Source organism: Rhipicephalus microplus, chromosome X (assembly GCF_043290135.1).
Source record: "Rhipicephalus microplus isolate Deutch F79 chromosome X, USDA_Rmic, whole genome shotgun sequence".
Classification (NCBI taxonomy): Eukaryota; Metazoa; Arthropoda; class Arachnida; order Ixodida; family Ixodidae; genus Rhipicephalus; species Rhipicephalus microplus.
In genome coordinates this window covers 328,824,398-328,838,029 of record NC_134710.1, presented here as the reverse complement: position 1 = coordinate 328,838,029, position 13,632 = coordinate 328,824,398, and the positions used below count along the sequence as shown (strand labels likewise).

The window sequence follows — 13,632 nt, the reverse complement described above, 5'->3', positions numbered from 1 at the left end:
TTGCGAATATATCTCTTCATGAGTCCTGAAAAGTGCGTTATGATAATTAAGAAGAGGACACCGACCATAAAGAAAAATGCAGAAAAAAGACGTTTCGGCGACCTTGACGCAGCCTTGCTCAACGTTACTACATTAGCTTCAGTTTGCAAGCTCCGCTCGAGCCACGCGCTCGAATACGTCCCCTTTGCGTTTCCTCTTGCGGGGTGGCGCTGCCACCTCTCTCGGCCTAGGGAGCCTACATGAACGGCCGTTTTTAGGGTGATGTCAGCCTTTGACCCACTACATGCCGCCAACGCACCGCCGCCCGCCAAAACACAATGTTGCCAGACAGCAACGCCGCGCTGTCGCCCCATCTTGGTGCCCGCACTGCGTCTACGCCAGGTTGCGTGTAAATCTCAATAATACGGCGTCAAACGTTGCGGTAGCGTGTTAAACGCTGCCAGTGAAGCCTTAGAATGCCTGGATGCAGCGTACCGCTCTGCACTAACCACAACAGAAAGGGGGTGCGAATGTTCCGCTTCCCAGCGAGCCCTGGCCGACGACAACTATGGCTGGCTCAAGTGAAGCGAGACGGCTGGGAGCCCACCAGTGCGTCTCGTATTTGCTCTGTGAGTACTGCGTATTTCGTTCACTGTTTTTTCCTGCGGCACACGTATATGTGTTTCGCGGTGTTCGCGAATGAGTAGATAACCGAAGTTGTCGTTGCTGCGTCCACGCATTGCGAGTAGGAAGCCCACAAACGGGACGCGTCCGCGCGTTCGTACGGAGACGCGCTCGCTAGTCTGAGCTGTTGCCACGCTTGCGTTCGTGTCAGCGTAACCTCAGTATTATGTCGCAAGTGTTTGTGTGTGGGCTGCGAATTTCTTCGTGCGCTCACTTTGAGAACTGGGTCGCTTACACGACCCTGAGAACCGCCGCTGTCAAAAGCCCAGGTGTTGTGTGTTGTTACAAGGGCTGGGCACCGACGCCGTACGTAGGTATACATGCTCGGTCGCCTCCCTACAATAACGCTGAATAGTCCAGCTGAATTAAATTCTAGCTGTTTGTCCTTTTTGTTGCACCGTACTTCGCGTAGCTGGAGGGAGCGGCGGCTGGCTCCAAAATGGCGGCGCACAGAAAACTATGCTGAATTTGGTGGAAGCTGGCAACAGCGTGCCCCGTTGCCCGCTGGTTTTGGCTGAGTTTCTTGAAGGCACCCATTAAGATGTCTCCACCCTAAAAACGGCCGTTCATGTAGGCTCCCTATCTCGGCCCTAAAAACACGCTGTCTTGCCTCAGCTGCTGTCTGCGTCCGCCTCCTCCAAGCACGTTCCACTGCATTTCTTTGCAACACGTGAATCTGAATTTTTTCTGCGATAAAATTGAAGTGCAGAACTCAGGGGCAACGAATAAATTACCTTAACTACACATCTGCGGTAATGCGAAGCGCAATGCGATGGTATGGACTGATGTCCGTGGTATTCAGCTATAATTGCGCGTTAGACGTTCAGTTAAACTGCTCAACACAAAACGCCAATCTCGTTTGTTATTTCGGTGTCTCTAGGTGAAATTGTTTATTGGGCGACATAGTTTAAAGCCAGCGATGTCGTTTTTCATTTTTGCGTAACTTACGAGACTCCTCCGGCCGTTCATTTCGAGTATTCGTTGCTTGCTCGGGAATGAATTAAGAATAGCTTTTGTTTTGATTCTCGGCGATTTCATGCCACTCCTCAAATCGTTTGAGCCATCTGGCACTTGCCTTAAAGTTTTTGTTGATCCCTAAAATCCAGACATAGTGCCTCGTTCGTTTTCTTCAGAATCCTTTTCACCACTTGAACTCCCTTCTCCGCCAAGCCTTTGGAATGAGGGAACTCCGGACTCGATGTCACGTGTCGAAGGTCGTACTTGTCTGCAAATAGGTGGAATTCCAGACTTGCAAACTGGGGTCCATTGGCGCTCCACATGTCTACCGGGATTCTATATCTTGCAAATAAGGCTCCCTGTTTGTTGATGACCGTGGCCCATGACGTGTCCTCCAGCTCCGCGATTTCTAGAAAGTTCGACAGTGCGTCATACACGGATAGATACGATTTCCCCCCATAGTGGAAAATATCGATACCAACGCGATGCCAGGGATATTCAGGTGGTGATCTCATGATTAGTGGTTCTGCCGGTTGGCTGTATGCGTGGTGTCTGCATACCTCGCACTTTTGAGTCATAGCAGCGATTTCGACATCAATGCCTGGCCAAAACACACATCTTCTCGCTCTTGCTTTGCATATGTTCTGGCCCATGTGGTCTTGATGAATGCGCTCTAACATTTCCTTTCGCACGCGCGCCGAGATTATTACTTTGCTGCCAAAGGTTTCAACTCTCCCGGTATGCTTTCGCCGGCATATATACTATCCTTTACTCCACACAGGTACGGGTCCTTATCCGTTGCGTTTTGTAGCCGCTTTAGCGCGACATCGGTTACAAAATCTGCTAGCATACTCACGGCGAGTATTTCGAAGTCTTCTTCACCTGTGGCGTCACCTTATGGGTCGGGAACTGTAACTCTTGAAAGCATGTCCGCCAGGATGAGCTGGTTTCCTGGAAAGTATTGCATAGTGAAATCATATTTTAATAACCGCAGGAAGAACCTATGAAGTCTGGGTGGCATTTCTCCGATCGCTTTTTTAGCGATAGCTATAAGTGGGCGGTGGTCGGTTTCCAACGTTATCTTTCGGCCGTAGATGACATAATGAAATTTCTGACATCCGAACGTCACCGCCAGAGCTTCTTTTTCAACCTGAGAGTAGCGTTGTTCTGCTGAAGAGAGCGTTCTGGATGCGTGCGCCACAGGATGCCAGCTACCGCCATGACATTGTAGAAGGGTTGAGCCCAGCCCATCCAGTGACGCGTCTGACGTCACCTTTGTTTCTTTTAGAGGGTCGAAAATTGCCAGAACTGGCCCCCTGCTTAGGCATTCGCATATTTTGCCCACTCGTTTGCGTGGCTTGGAGACAATTAAAAAATTGCGTCACGTTTGATTAAGCTGCGCTAACCAGGAGTCTTTTCTGGTAACGAAGGAATATACTAAGAAAAATAGTTGGCTACGCCGAGCAATCGCTGCACTCCACGTTTGTCGGTTGGCACCGGTATAACCGCTATGCAGTTGGCAAGTTGGCGGTTAGGCGTTTTTTTCCTTTTCAGAGATCACGTCACCTAAAAATTCAATTTTGTCGACGCCCACTTTGCACTTTTTTTTGCATTCAGTGCTAATCCCACTCGTTTCGCGGCTTCAAACGTGCTTATTAAACGCCTGTCATGCTGCTCTTTTGACGTTCCCCACACCAAAATGTCATCCACGTACGCTAGAATTCCAGGCCAGGACTCGAAAATCTCATTCAACGTTTTCTGAAAAACTTCGGACGCAGATGAGATACCAAACGGCAACTTAAAAATCGATATCTGCCGAACGGTGTTGCAAATGTGCAGATTCTTGATGTGCTGTCATCAAGTGGAATTCGATAAAACCCTGCTTTCGCATCAAGCGGCTGGATACTTTTGCGCCTGCCAATTCTGCTTGTATATCCTCGTGGCGTGGCATCTCGTAATGCTCTCTTTTTATGCATTCGTTGATCCTTCTAGGATCCATGCACAGTCTTAGCTTTCCGTATTTCTTTTTAACAATTGCTGGAGGGCTAACCCAGTCTGTCGGCTCATTGACCTTGACAATAATTCCGGCTTCTTCCATTCGCCTCATTGCGCAGTGGTTCCCGCAGGGTCAAGGGTACACGCCGGGCTGCTTGTACAACTAGAACTGAGCCTTCCTTGAGCACCATCTTGTATTGGCGTTGGACGCAGCCGGTACCTTGGAAAACCCCGCTGTATTCCTGCAGAAGTTTTTCAGGAGTGCTTATTAAAGTATCCACGTTTCTGGTAATCAATTCGAGCTGTTCCGTTGTCTTCAGCCCAAGCAGCGCCTACATGTTTCTTCTTGACCACGAAAAAATTCAGCTTGCAGCTTTGGCACCCGATGACCACTTGTTCACTGATGACGCCCACATGATTGATTGTGGATCTGCTCTACGATCTTAGCGTTGAACTGCTCTGTCTGAGGAGCGGTCTTGGTTTGACGTTGTTGTAGATAAAAAAAAAATGGCAGTATATTTGCTTGTGAACCCGTGTCAATTTTCAGAAAAACTTGCTCACCACCAACGCTCGCCTTGACCATCCAGTCACGTTTGGTTCCTACGCAGTCCACACAGACATCGATGATGATGATAATAATAATAATAATAATAATAATAATAATAATAATAATAATAATAATAATAATAATAATAATAATAATAATAATAATAATAATAATAATAATAATAATAATAATAATAATAATAATAATAATAATAATAATAATATTATTATTATTTGTTTTTCATCAATAGTTTGATGAAGGACAGCTGCAGGTAAAAGCTGCTCTCCAAAAGAGGCAGCTTGACAAGATGCTGAAGTCATCCTCGTCGTCCCCCAATTCTCCGACTTGCGCTGCCTTTCGACCGCACGCCGCGAAGGGCTTCTTTGACTCTGCACGATTTTCCATAGGCAGGACAGTTTCGTGGCTTGTGCAGCCTGCCACACTTGGAACACTTGGGTTTTCCTTGAGGCCATCTTCCTTCTTGCGCCATCTGCACCGGATCTATTTGTTCTTTTTGAGCCCATGCTTCGTTTTGGAGAGCTGCTGCTTCGAATGCCTTGCACATTTGCTCCGCTTTAGCCATTGTTAGCTGGTTGTCTTGGAGAAGCTTCGTGCATAAAGTCTCACTATGAATTCCAATTACTATTTGATAGCGGATCATGGAGTCGTCCAACGCTTCGAAATTGCCTGCTTCCTCACGTCACGTACAAAGGGCTCTAACGTCTCCCCTGCGGCCTGCATTCTCTTCCGGAACACATACCGCTCGTGCACTTCATTTGTCTGTGCGCTCCAGAGGTTGTCAAACTTCTCTACAACGGTCTTGTAATATTCTCTGCTTTCACCTTCATCAAAAACAAAATTCTTGAATATTTTGAGAACTTCATCACCAGCCAATGTCAGCAGTAGTGCCGTCTTTGCAGCATCGCTCAGAGGTTTGTCTTGAGGTTTTACTACGGTAACGTAGAGCTCTAGCTTCTGCTTAAAAAGCTGCTAGTTTTTGGAGACGTCACCTGTAATACGAAGAGGGTCTGGAGGCTTCAGAAGATCCATTTCAGTGCCGTAGCTCCCAAAACTTGACTCTCGTTAGGGCGTCGTCGGGCGCGCCTGGCACTTCTGACACCATGTATCGTTGAGCTGCATTTGATGTAGAAGCAGGCCAACATCCGATGGACGAAAGAATAGCAACCTTTATTTGAGGCACGATTATAAAGAGACGCCGACACGTGTGGCCAAGGAAAAAGAGAAAGGGCGCATTTTGCGTTAAGTAACTAAAATACAGAATATTTTGGCGCATGTCTTCACATGGCGGTACAGTGATCGTGTCCATAAAAGAGCTCGATGTTATATACCTGCTCAGCTATCGCGTAGTATACGTCCCAAACACGCGTTGACCAACTTAAGTTTTTCTAAAGTTTAGACATGAGTAGGTATCAGTATACCACGAGTGCGCGTCGTATCTAAAATAAACTTTTCCGTGACACGTTTTCGACCAGTCTAAGGACTTGCATGGGCCTGTTTTCTAGTCCTAAGTGGCGCTTATATTGTCACGTGATTAGAGAAAGACCACAACGTGTGTTCACTGGAGCAGCAGCACTGGACGTCGAGCCGAACCGAACGTTAGACCACGAGCACAACAACAGTCCTCCCCTTTTTCACGAAATGGCACATACTCGCATTGCATGGCTTAACCTCGTCCCATGCCTGTGGCAATATGCATATAAGCATTGATTCTACCTACTTCATCATAATCGTACATACTGCACGGCTTTATTACGAAGAAGTGAAAGAAGACAGCCGACAACGAAATAGGCAACGAAAGGATGTATACATTTCTGAATCCATCTCCGTTTTTTTTTTCTAGCGTCATATATAGAGTGTATATCATACCACATATTGGCCCATAGATCGAAGTGCACTCGCACGCCGTTACGTTACTCTTCATGAAACAGAGAAGAGCAAGCAACTGCAAGTGGTGCCCAAGCTGACAAGAGCTCATGTGGCTCTCGACAATCTCTGTAAAATGATTACTGTCAGACGCAGGTGAAGTTCACCTAATCATCCTGAATGCATATTTGCTTGCAAATTTGAACAGATAGGTGTTTCTTTATGAAAAAGAACATTTTTCATTCTTGCAACGACATCGCAAAACTATAAAAAAGTATTTTTCCCTGTTTCCGAGATTCGGAGCTTTAGTAGACACGGACAAATTTTAATAAATCTGCAATGCTGCCTATGAGTTTTTTTTTTATATGGAATTGTCCACCTATTAGTAAAACTAAGCTGCAAGTCGAATGAGGCGCTTGTCTAGCTTGCGCATTTCCACAGAACTGATATGCCAAGCGTTTCTTTGACAGCTCTTCAGCCGTTCTACACCAATTGGACTCAAAGTGCACCGAGAAGCAAAAGTGCCAGGCTTCGAACACTGCGAAAAACAGAAGCATTCACCAAATCATCAATGACCTTTTTGATGCCTTGAATGTCAGGTTGCCGTCCCAAGGAATCAGACCTGGCTCAGAAAAAATATGGGTGATAAATCTGCCCGTTATATTTGCTTTATCATGTCTTCTGCTTGTGGTATATCTGTTCAAATTTCTGGTAAAACTTTTGCGCATACCTCTCTTTATGCCATTTATCTTTAGGTCACCAAAGCTTTTTTGGCTCTCCTTAATACGACCAAGAGAAGTGCTGCCTGCAGTGGTTTGAAGCTTTTGTCATCCCAGGTGACCACAGAGGCTATGCGGGTAACCTTGCCGTCAACACTTGACATCATTGAATACTTGTTTGGCCTGGGTGTTCACTACATTTTGACAGCTAAGCTTAACCGAGATCCTCTAGAGGTGAGTGAAAAATCTGTGTTTATTTGAGTTCAATGGAACTGACAGATTTCTTTTACATTTTCAGCGTCAATTCAGACTAGTGCGCTCATTTGGTGGCGATGAATCGCAACCAACAGTCGTCAACTTCACACAAATATTCCGACTTCTGAGTTTGTACACATTCATCAAAACAGCTCTGCGTAGGAGCGTGGAAGGTGGACCGATTGCTGTGCTTGTTGGTCTTCAAGTTACATTGAGAAGGACGAAAGAATACGGTATAGCTTGAACAAGGCCAAGTTGCGTGATCTGATTCAAGCTATAGGATGCGTGACCTAACCACAGGGCCAGGGGACTCCAACCAGCACGCTGATTTCAGAGGAGAAGTAGACGAGAGCATCCTGTACTATTTGTCAGGATACGTGGTTTATAAATTCACACAAAAAACACCACCTGCTCTTCGTGCATAAGAGACAAGCTCCACTAAGCCAGTTGTAGGCAATAATGCTTACCTCCCTATTTACAGCTAGAGCTTCAAGGAAGGATGCTTGAAACATCCTTCGAGAAAAATGCTGCACTTTGTGAACATTGTGAACCACGCGGTTTCAAATTTTTTGAGCGGGGATCAATTAGGTTACATCAGACATCTTTTGAGACGTGCTTGATGAGCTGGAGATGGAAAACATCGTCTTGGATGCGTAGAGCATGAGGCTGCCTTTACATGTCAGGTGCTGAATTTTACTATACTTACCAGGATGCACTTCTACGCTAGGGAAGTTAATCGCCGCCTTGAGAATAGCCAGAAAGCCGCTGTGGCAAATTGAAAGGCCCGTTTGCTGTAGATGAATGCGGTATCCATGGCCAAGTGGGCCGGCGCATAAATTTTTTTGTACTTTTAGAGAGTATTAAATTACTTTGTTAAATCAAAACACAAGCTCTCCTTCATTCATTTCCGAGCCTCGGCTGCTGACCCGCAGGTCGCGGGTTCGAATCCCGGCTGCGGCGGTTGCATTTCCGACGGAGGCGCAAATGAAGTAGGCCCGTGTGCTCAGATTTGGGTGCACGTTAACGAACACCAGGCGGTCGAAATTACCGGAGCCCTCCACTACGGCGGCTCTCATATACATATGGTGGTTTTGGGACGTTAAACCCCGCATGTCTATCAATCATTTCCGAGCAAGCAACGAACACGCGAAATGAACGGAGGAGTCTCGTAAGTTACGCAAAAATGAGAAACGACATCGCTGGCTTTAAACTATGTCGCCCAATAAACAATTTCACCTAGAGACACCGAAATAACAAACGAGATTTGCTATTTGTGTTGAGCAATTTAACTGAACGTCCAACGCGCAATTATAGCTGAATACCACGGACATCAGTCCATACCATCGCATTGCGCTTCGAATTACCGAATATGTGTAGTTAAGGTAATTTATTCGTTGCCCCTGAGTTCTACACTTTAATCTTATCGCAGAAAAAATTCAGATTCATGTGTTGCAAAGAAATGCACTGCAACGCGCTTGGAGGAGGCGGCCGCAGACAGCAGCTGAGGCAAGAGAGCGCGTTTTTAGGGCCGAGATAGGTGGCAGCGCCACCCCACGAGAGGAGACGGAAAGGGGGCGTATTCGAGCGCGCGGCTCGAGCGGAGCTTGCAAACTGAAGCTAATCTAGTAACGTTGAGCAAGGCTGCGTCAAGGTCGCCAAAACGTCTTTTTTCCGCATTTTTCTTTATGGTCGGTGTCCTCTTCCTAATTATCATGACGCACTTTTCAGGACTCATGAAGAGGAATATTCGCAACAGTAATTAAATAAAACGTGCATTAAAAAATGCATCACGTCAATGTTATCTTTGTAAGGAACATGATGTCTCGTTGACGTAGTAGTTATGGCTAGGCAACTGTGCGGGTGGTTTTTTGCAGGCGGTGGACGTTTTACCTTCAGCTTCAAGAGCTTCAATCTTATGGGGGACGGGAGAGGGGGGGATGTTCCATGGCTACGCCATTGTCTGCAATGTTGCCTTCATTCAGGCAAGTTCGTGCACTTTGTGAGTGTTCACTTATCACCCAAACGACACAGATGAGAGGAACAGATACAAGAGGATTGGCCATTACTCTACTGGACAAGCAGCACTCCTGTTGTGTCTTCCGTCTTTGTAGTTTGCGCGCTTTATCGATGAACACTGCGTTTCGGTTGCCTTATTATACTTCCTGCTTCGATTTCTTACTAGATACACAAGTACCTAGTAATAGGACTGCGCTTGTATCAGGATGGTTAATGTATCTTATAATAGAAGCAAAACTGCCCGAAAATGTCATACATTTGTAGCCTTGTTCATAACATCCCCTAAGATAAGAGTGTAAATGGGGTGTATTTAAGTGTAAAAGTTTTTGCAGTATAGGAGTAACCAGCACGTCGGACTAATTTTTCTTGAAGTGTTTTGCGATGCATTATTTAATGCTGCATCATACCTCCGCTAAGAAAGTTCCAGAAAGACACAATTAACCTTTCTTTGGTTTTCTTCAGTACTAGAGGAACTCGCCCAGACTCACGCTTGGCCTTCGTTAGGATGGTTGCAACAGTACTGAGAAGTGTGAAGGGCAAATAACATGGGAGATAGGAAGGCTGCAGTCGACAATAGATTATGCACTGATGTGAAGGGCAAATAACATGGGAGATAGGAAGGCTGCAGTTGACAATAGATTATGCACTGATGTCACATAGGATGTATAATAGGCTCAGGGGAATGCACATCGATGAATGTGGCTCACAAACGTATCAAGCTAAGTTTTGGAAGAGCAGTGAAAGTGGGAAGGAGACAAGATGAGTAACTACAGGAAAATTTTCATTCAGAAAGGCAAATAGCAATTGCTACTAAACAAATTGAGAAAGTAATCACTGAGGATAATAAAACAGGGTGGACATACACGAATCTAATTATACTGTTTGAGCTAGAGCTTGCTAAGACACGTGACAAGTCACCCTGGAAACGAAGACAAGCCCAAGAGTTGGTGGGATGAGGAAGTTAAGACAGCCATAGCAAAACGTCAGGAATCCTCTAGGAAACACAGACATGCTAAGCAGCGGGGTGAACCCGCTGTGTTGAAAGCAGGTGTTGAAAGAAAATGAGAAATCTTTCTAAGCTGTAGAAGGGAAGCATCTCTTCTGATCAATGAAAAGATTAGAAGGGAGCTCAGTGGCTGGCAGAAGCACATAAATAAGATAGAAAGGCAGCTGCGAAATTTTGGAACCATCTAAACTTCCTAAGAAATGAGACGAGCCTAGAGCAGAGGTTCATAACTACAGGTCAAGGTGCTAGGCTAGAAGGGGACGAAGCTATTGAATATATAAGAACAAGGGTGACAGAAAATATTCTACAAAGAAGTGCTTTATGCACCACAATAGACAAGGATGAATCAAGTGGCGCAGTGGCTCCATTTTCACAATGAGAGTGGGAAAGGGCTGAGAAAAGAGTTCCTAGTAGTACATCAACAGGCCCAGATGGCATTCCAATTGTGCTGATAAAGACATTATGTCCAAAGTCTAAGCAGGCTTTGAGAGAGGCAGTGAGCAAAATAATATTCGATGGCGAAGTTCCCTATGTTTGATTGATATGTGGGGTTTAACGTCTCAAAACCACCATATGATTACGAGAGACGCCGTAGTGGAGGGCTCCGGAAATTTCGACCACCTGAGGATCTTTAACGTGCACCCAAATCTGAGCACACGGGCCTACAACATTTCCGCCTCCATCGGAAATGCAGCCGCCGCAGCCGGGATGTGATCCCGCGACCTGCGGGTCAGCAGCCGAGTACCTTAGCCACTAGTACACCGCGGCAAGGTGAAGTTCCCGATAAATGGAAACTTAGCAGGATGAGCATGATCTATGAAGGAAAGGGGGACAAAGCTGACATAAACAATACTGTCCTATAGCAGTGACATCAGTGGTCTACAGGCTGGCGATGCAGATTATAAAGAAAAGACTGCAGGCATGGATAGAGGATGAGGGGGCGCTAGGGGAACTGCAGAATGGGTTTCGGAAACACAGGAGGTTGGAAGACAATCTGTTCTCACTGACGCAGTGCATCGAAATAGCAGAAAAGGAACAAAGGCACCTGTGGCTAGCATTTTTGGATATCAAGGGAGCGTACAATAGCGTGGTTCAAGAGGAATTGTGGGGAATACTGGACACACTAGGCATGGAAGAAGTAGTCACTAATCTTTTAAAAGATATCTATAGAAGTAACAAGGTAGTTATAAAGTGGGAAAAACAGGTATCCAAGCCTGCAGAGGTAAAACGGGAGCTTAGGCAGGGGTGGCCCTGTCACCCTTATTATTCATGATGTACCTACAAGGATTAGAGGCCAAATTAGAGGGAAGTGGACTGGGCTTCAACCTCTCTTTCCTCAAACAAGGAAAACTCATTGAACAGGCACTACCAGCGTTGATGTACACAGATGACATAGTGCTAATGGCCGACAACAAAGAAGATTTGCAGAGATTGGTGGACATCTGCGGTAATGAGGGAGATAGGTTAGATTTCAGATTCAGTAAGGAAAAATCACTAGTGATGATTTTTAATGACAATGAAGTTAGTGAGCTTAGAATACAGAAGGTCACGCTAGAGATAACAGATAAATACGAATATCTGGGCGTATGAATAAGCAATGGGGCCGAGTACCTAAGGGAACACGAAACATACGTGACGACTAAAGGTAACAGGAATGCAGCGGTAATGAAAAACAGGGTGCTGTGGAATTACAATAAGTATGATGTTGTGAGAGGAATATGGAAAGGGGTCATGGTTCCTGGTCTGACGTTCGGCAATGCGGTCTTGTGCATGAGATAAGAAGTTCAAGCAAGATTAGAAATTAAGCAACGTGGAATAAGTAGGCTTGCCTTAGGCACTCACAGGAATACACCAAATCAGGGAGTACAAGGTGATATGGGATGGACATCATTTGAGGGCAGGGAAGCTAGCAGCAAGATAAAATTTGAGAAGCAATTGAGAGAAATGGGGGAGGAGCGCTGGGCTAGGAAGGTATTCAGCTACTTGTACACGAAGAATGTCGATACAAAATGGAGGAAGCGAACAAGAAAATTGATCGGTAAATACTTAGAAAACAGCAGGGGGCCAAACACCAAAAAGAATTATCGGTTAATAAGAAGGTGAAGGAAGTTGAGACCGATATGTGGAGAATCGGCTTGATTGAGAAGTCCGCATTAGAGATCTATCGAACTTTTAAGCAGGAAATTGCCAAGGAAAGGATCTATAATAATATTCGGGGTAGTTCTCTACTGTTTGAGGCCAGGACGGGAGTACTGCGAACCAAGACATATCGGGCCAAATACGAAGGGGTCGACACAGTATGCAGTGCGTGTGGCGAGGAAGAAAAACTGCCGAACACTTGATAATGTTCTGTAAAGGGCTTCACCCTATAGTTGAGGATGATGGCGCAGAGTTTTTCAAAGCACTGGGGTTTAGGGACAGGGAGGGCAAAATAGACTTTAAGCGGGTAGAATTCACTAGAAGAAGGTTATCTGATTAGTGGCTAAAGTCAAGGCACGAGTGAAAATTAAACCCTTCACTGCAAAGTACGAATCCTCAACCTCACTATTTAATTAAAGGAAAAAAATAAATCTAGTTTTTGGTTCATTAGGTATTACAGCTTGGTGGCGCTAGCCATCGCCCGATCTAAAGGGTACAGCCATATCCATCCATCCATCTATCCATTGTGAAAAAAAATTGTTGGTTTTTTTGGAAGGAAAAAAAAGCAAATGGCTGCGCAATCTGCGCATTCTGCTTTTAATAAAATTACTGTTTACTCCTATAGAGTGTTAGCGGTCACAAGCAAGTTTTTGTTCCAAGTAGATGACAAATCACAGCTAGACTGCCAGGGTACGGACTCTGTGACCAGTTCTCTTTGTACGTAGATACAGTCGATCAAAACTCGAGCTATTCTGCATGAGTGGCAGTTTTTTCTGTGTATTTTGTCATATCACTGAATTAAATTTCAAAAAAGGCGAGGACAATGGCATGCCCAAAAAGCACACATCCTCAAACAAATGTGATCTGTCGTAACTTCCTTCCTTACTACTGCACTGACAAAAAAAAAAAAAAAAAAAGTGGCTGCTGTGCGAGATAGCTACAGCTTTAGCTTATGTCCTTGTTCCTGCTCTAGTGAGGAGATGATGACGACGAAACACACGAGCAAGCCTCAGAGTCAGTGCACGAGCTCGCGCTTGCCCGGACTTTGGTTGCTTGACGCCCGCAATTTCGACTCTGCAACTATCCACTCTTGATGTTTCTCGTCTTTCCCATTACACACGAGAATCCGCAATGTTGTCATGTAAAATTTCAGCCTATTCACACGTGGGCGTGTTTTATATGCAAAAAAAAAACCTATTATCCTGAACATATTTGACATATCTGTCTGCCTGGATAAAAACTATTTGAATAAAAGAACCTTTCCAACCGCTTTTATTCCAAAATTTCTAATGTTAAAATAAAAATTAAAACTTGCTTTCACCCCCTCCCCACTCGCTTGTTTCAGGACCAGTTCAATCCCTTCCTCAGGGGCGACTCTTGAGGAAAGGACCAAATCGGTCCCAAATTGTCCAGCCAGTTTCTCAATTTTTATTTTAACATTTACAATTTTA

At 45.2% G+C, this 13,632-nt stretch overlaps 1 protein-coding gene across 1 annotated transcript; it reads left to right on the top strand.

The window, feature by feature from the left end:
* Nucleotides 1-328: 328 nt before the first annotated feature.
* LOC142775325 (uncharacterized) lies at nt 329-13,562 on the top strand. The gene is made up of 4 exons (XM_075876675.1): nt 329-608; nt 6,802-6,999; nt 7,064-7,213; nt 13,527-13,562. Exons 1-4 carry the CDS (start codon nt 456-458, stop codon nt 13,560-13,562), a joined length of 537 nt encoding a protein of 178 aa, XP_075732790.1. The 5' UTR covers nt 329-455.
* Nucleotides 13,563-13,632: the final 70 nt, after the last annotated feature.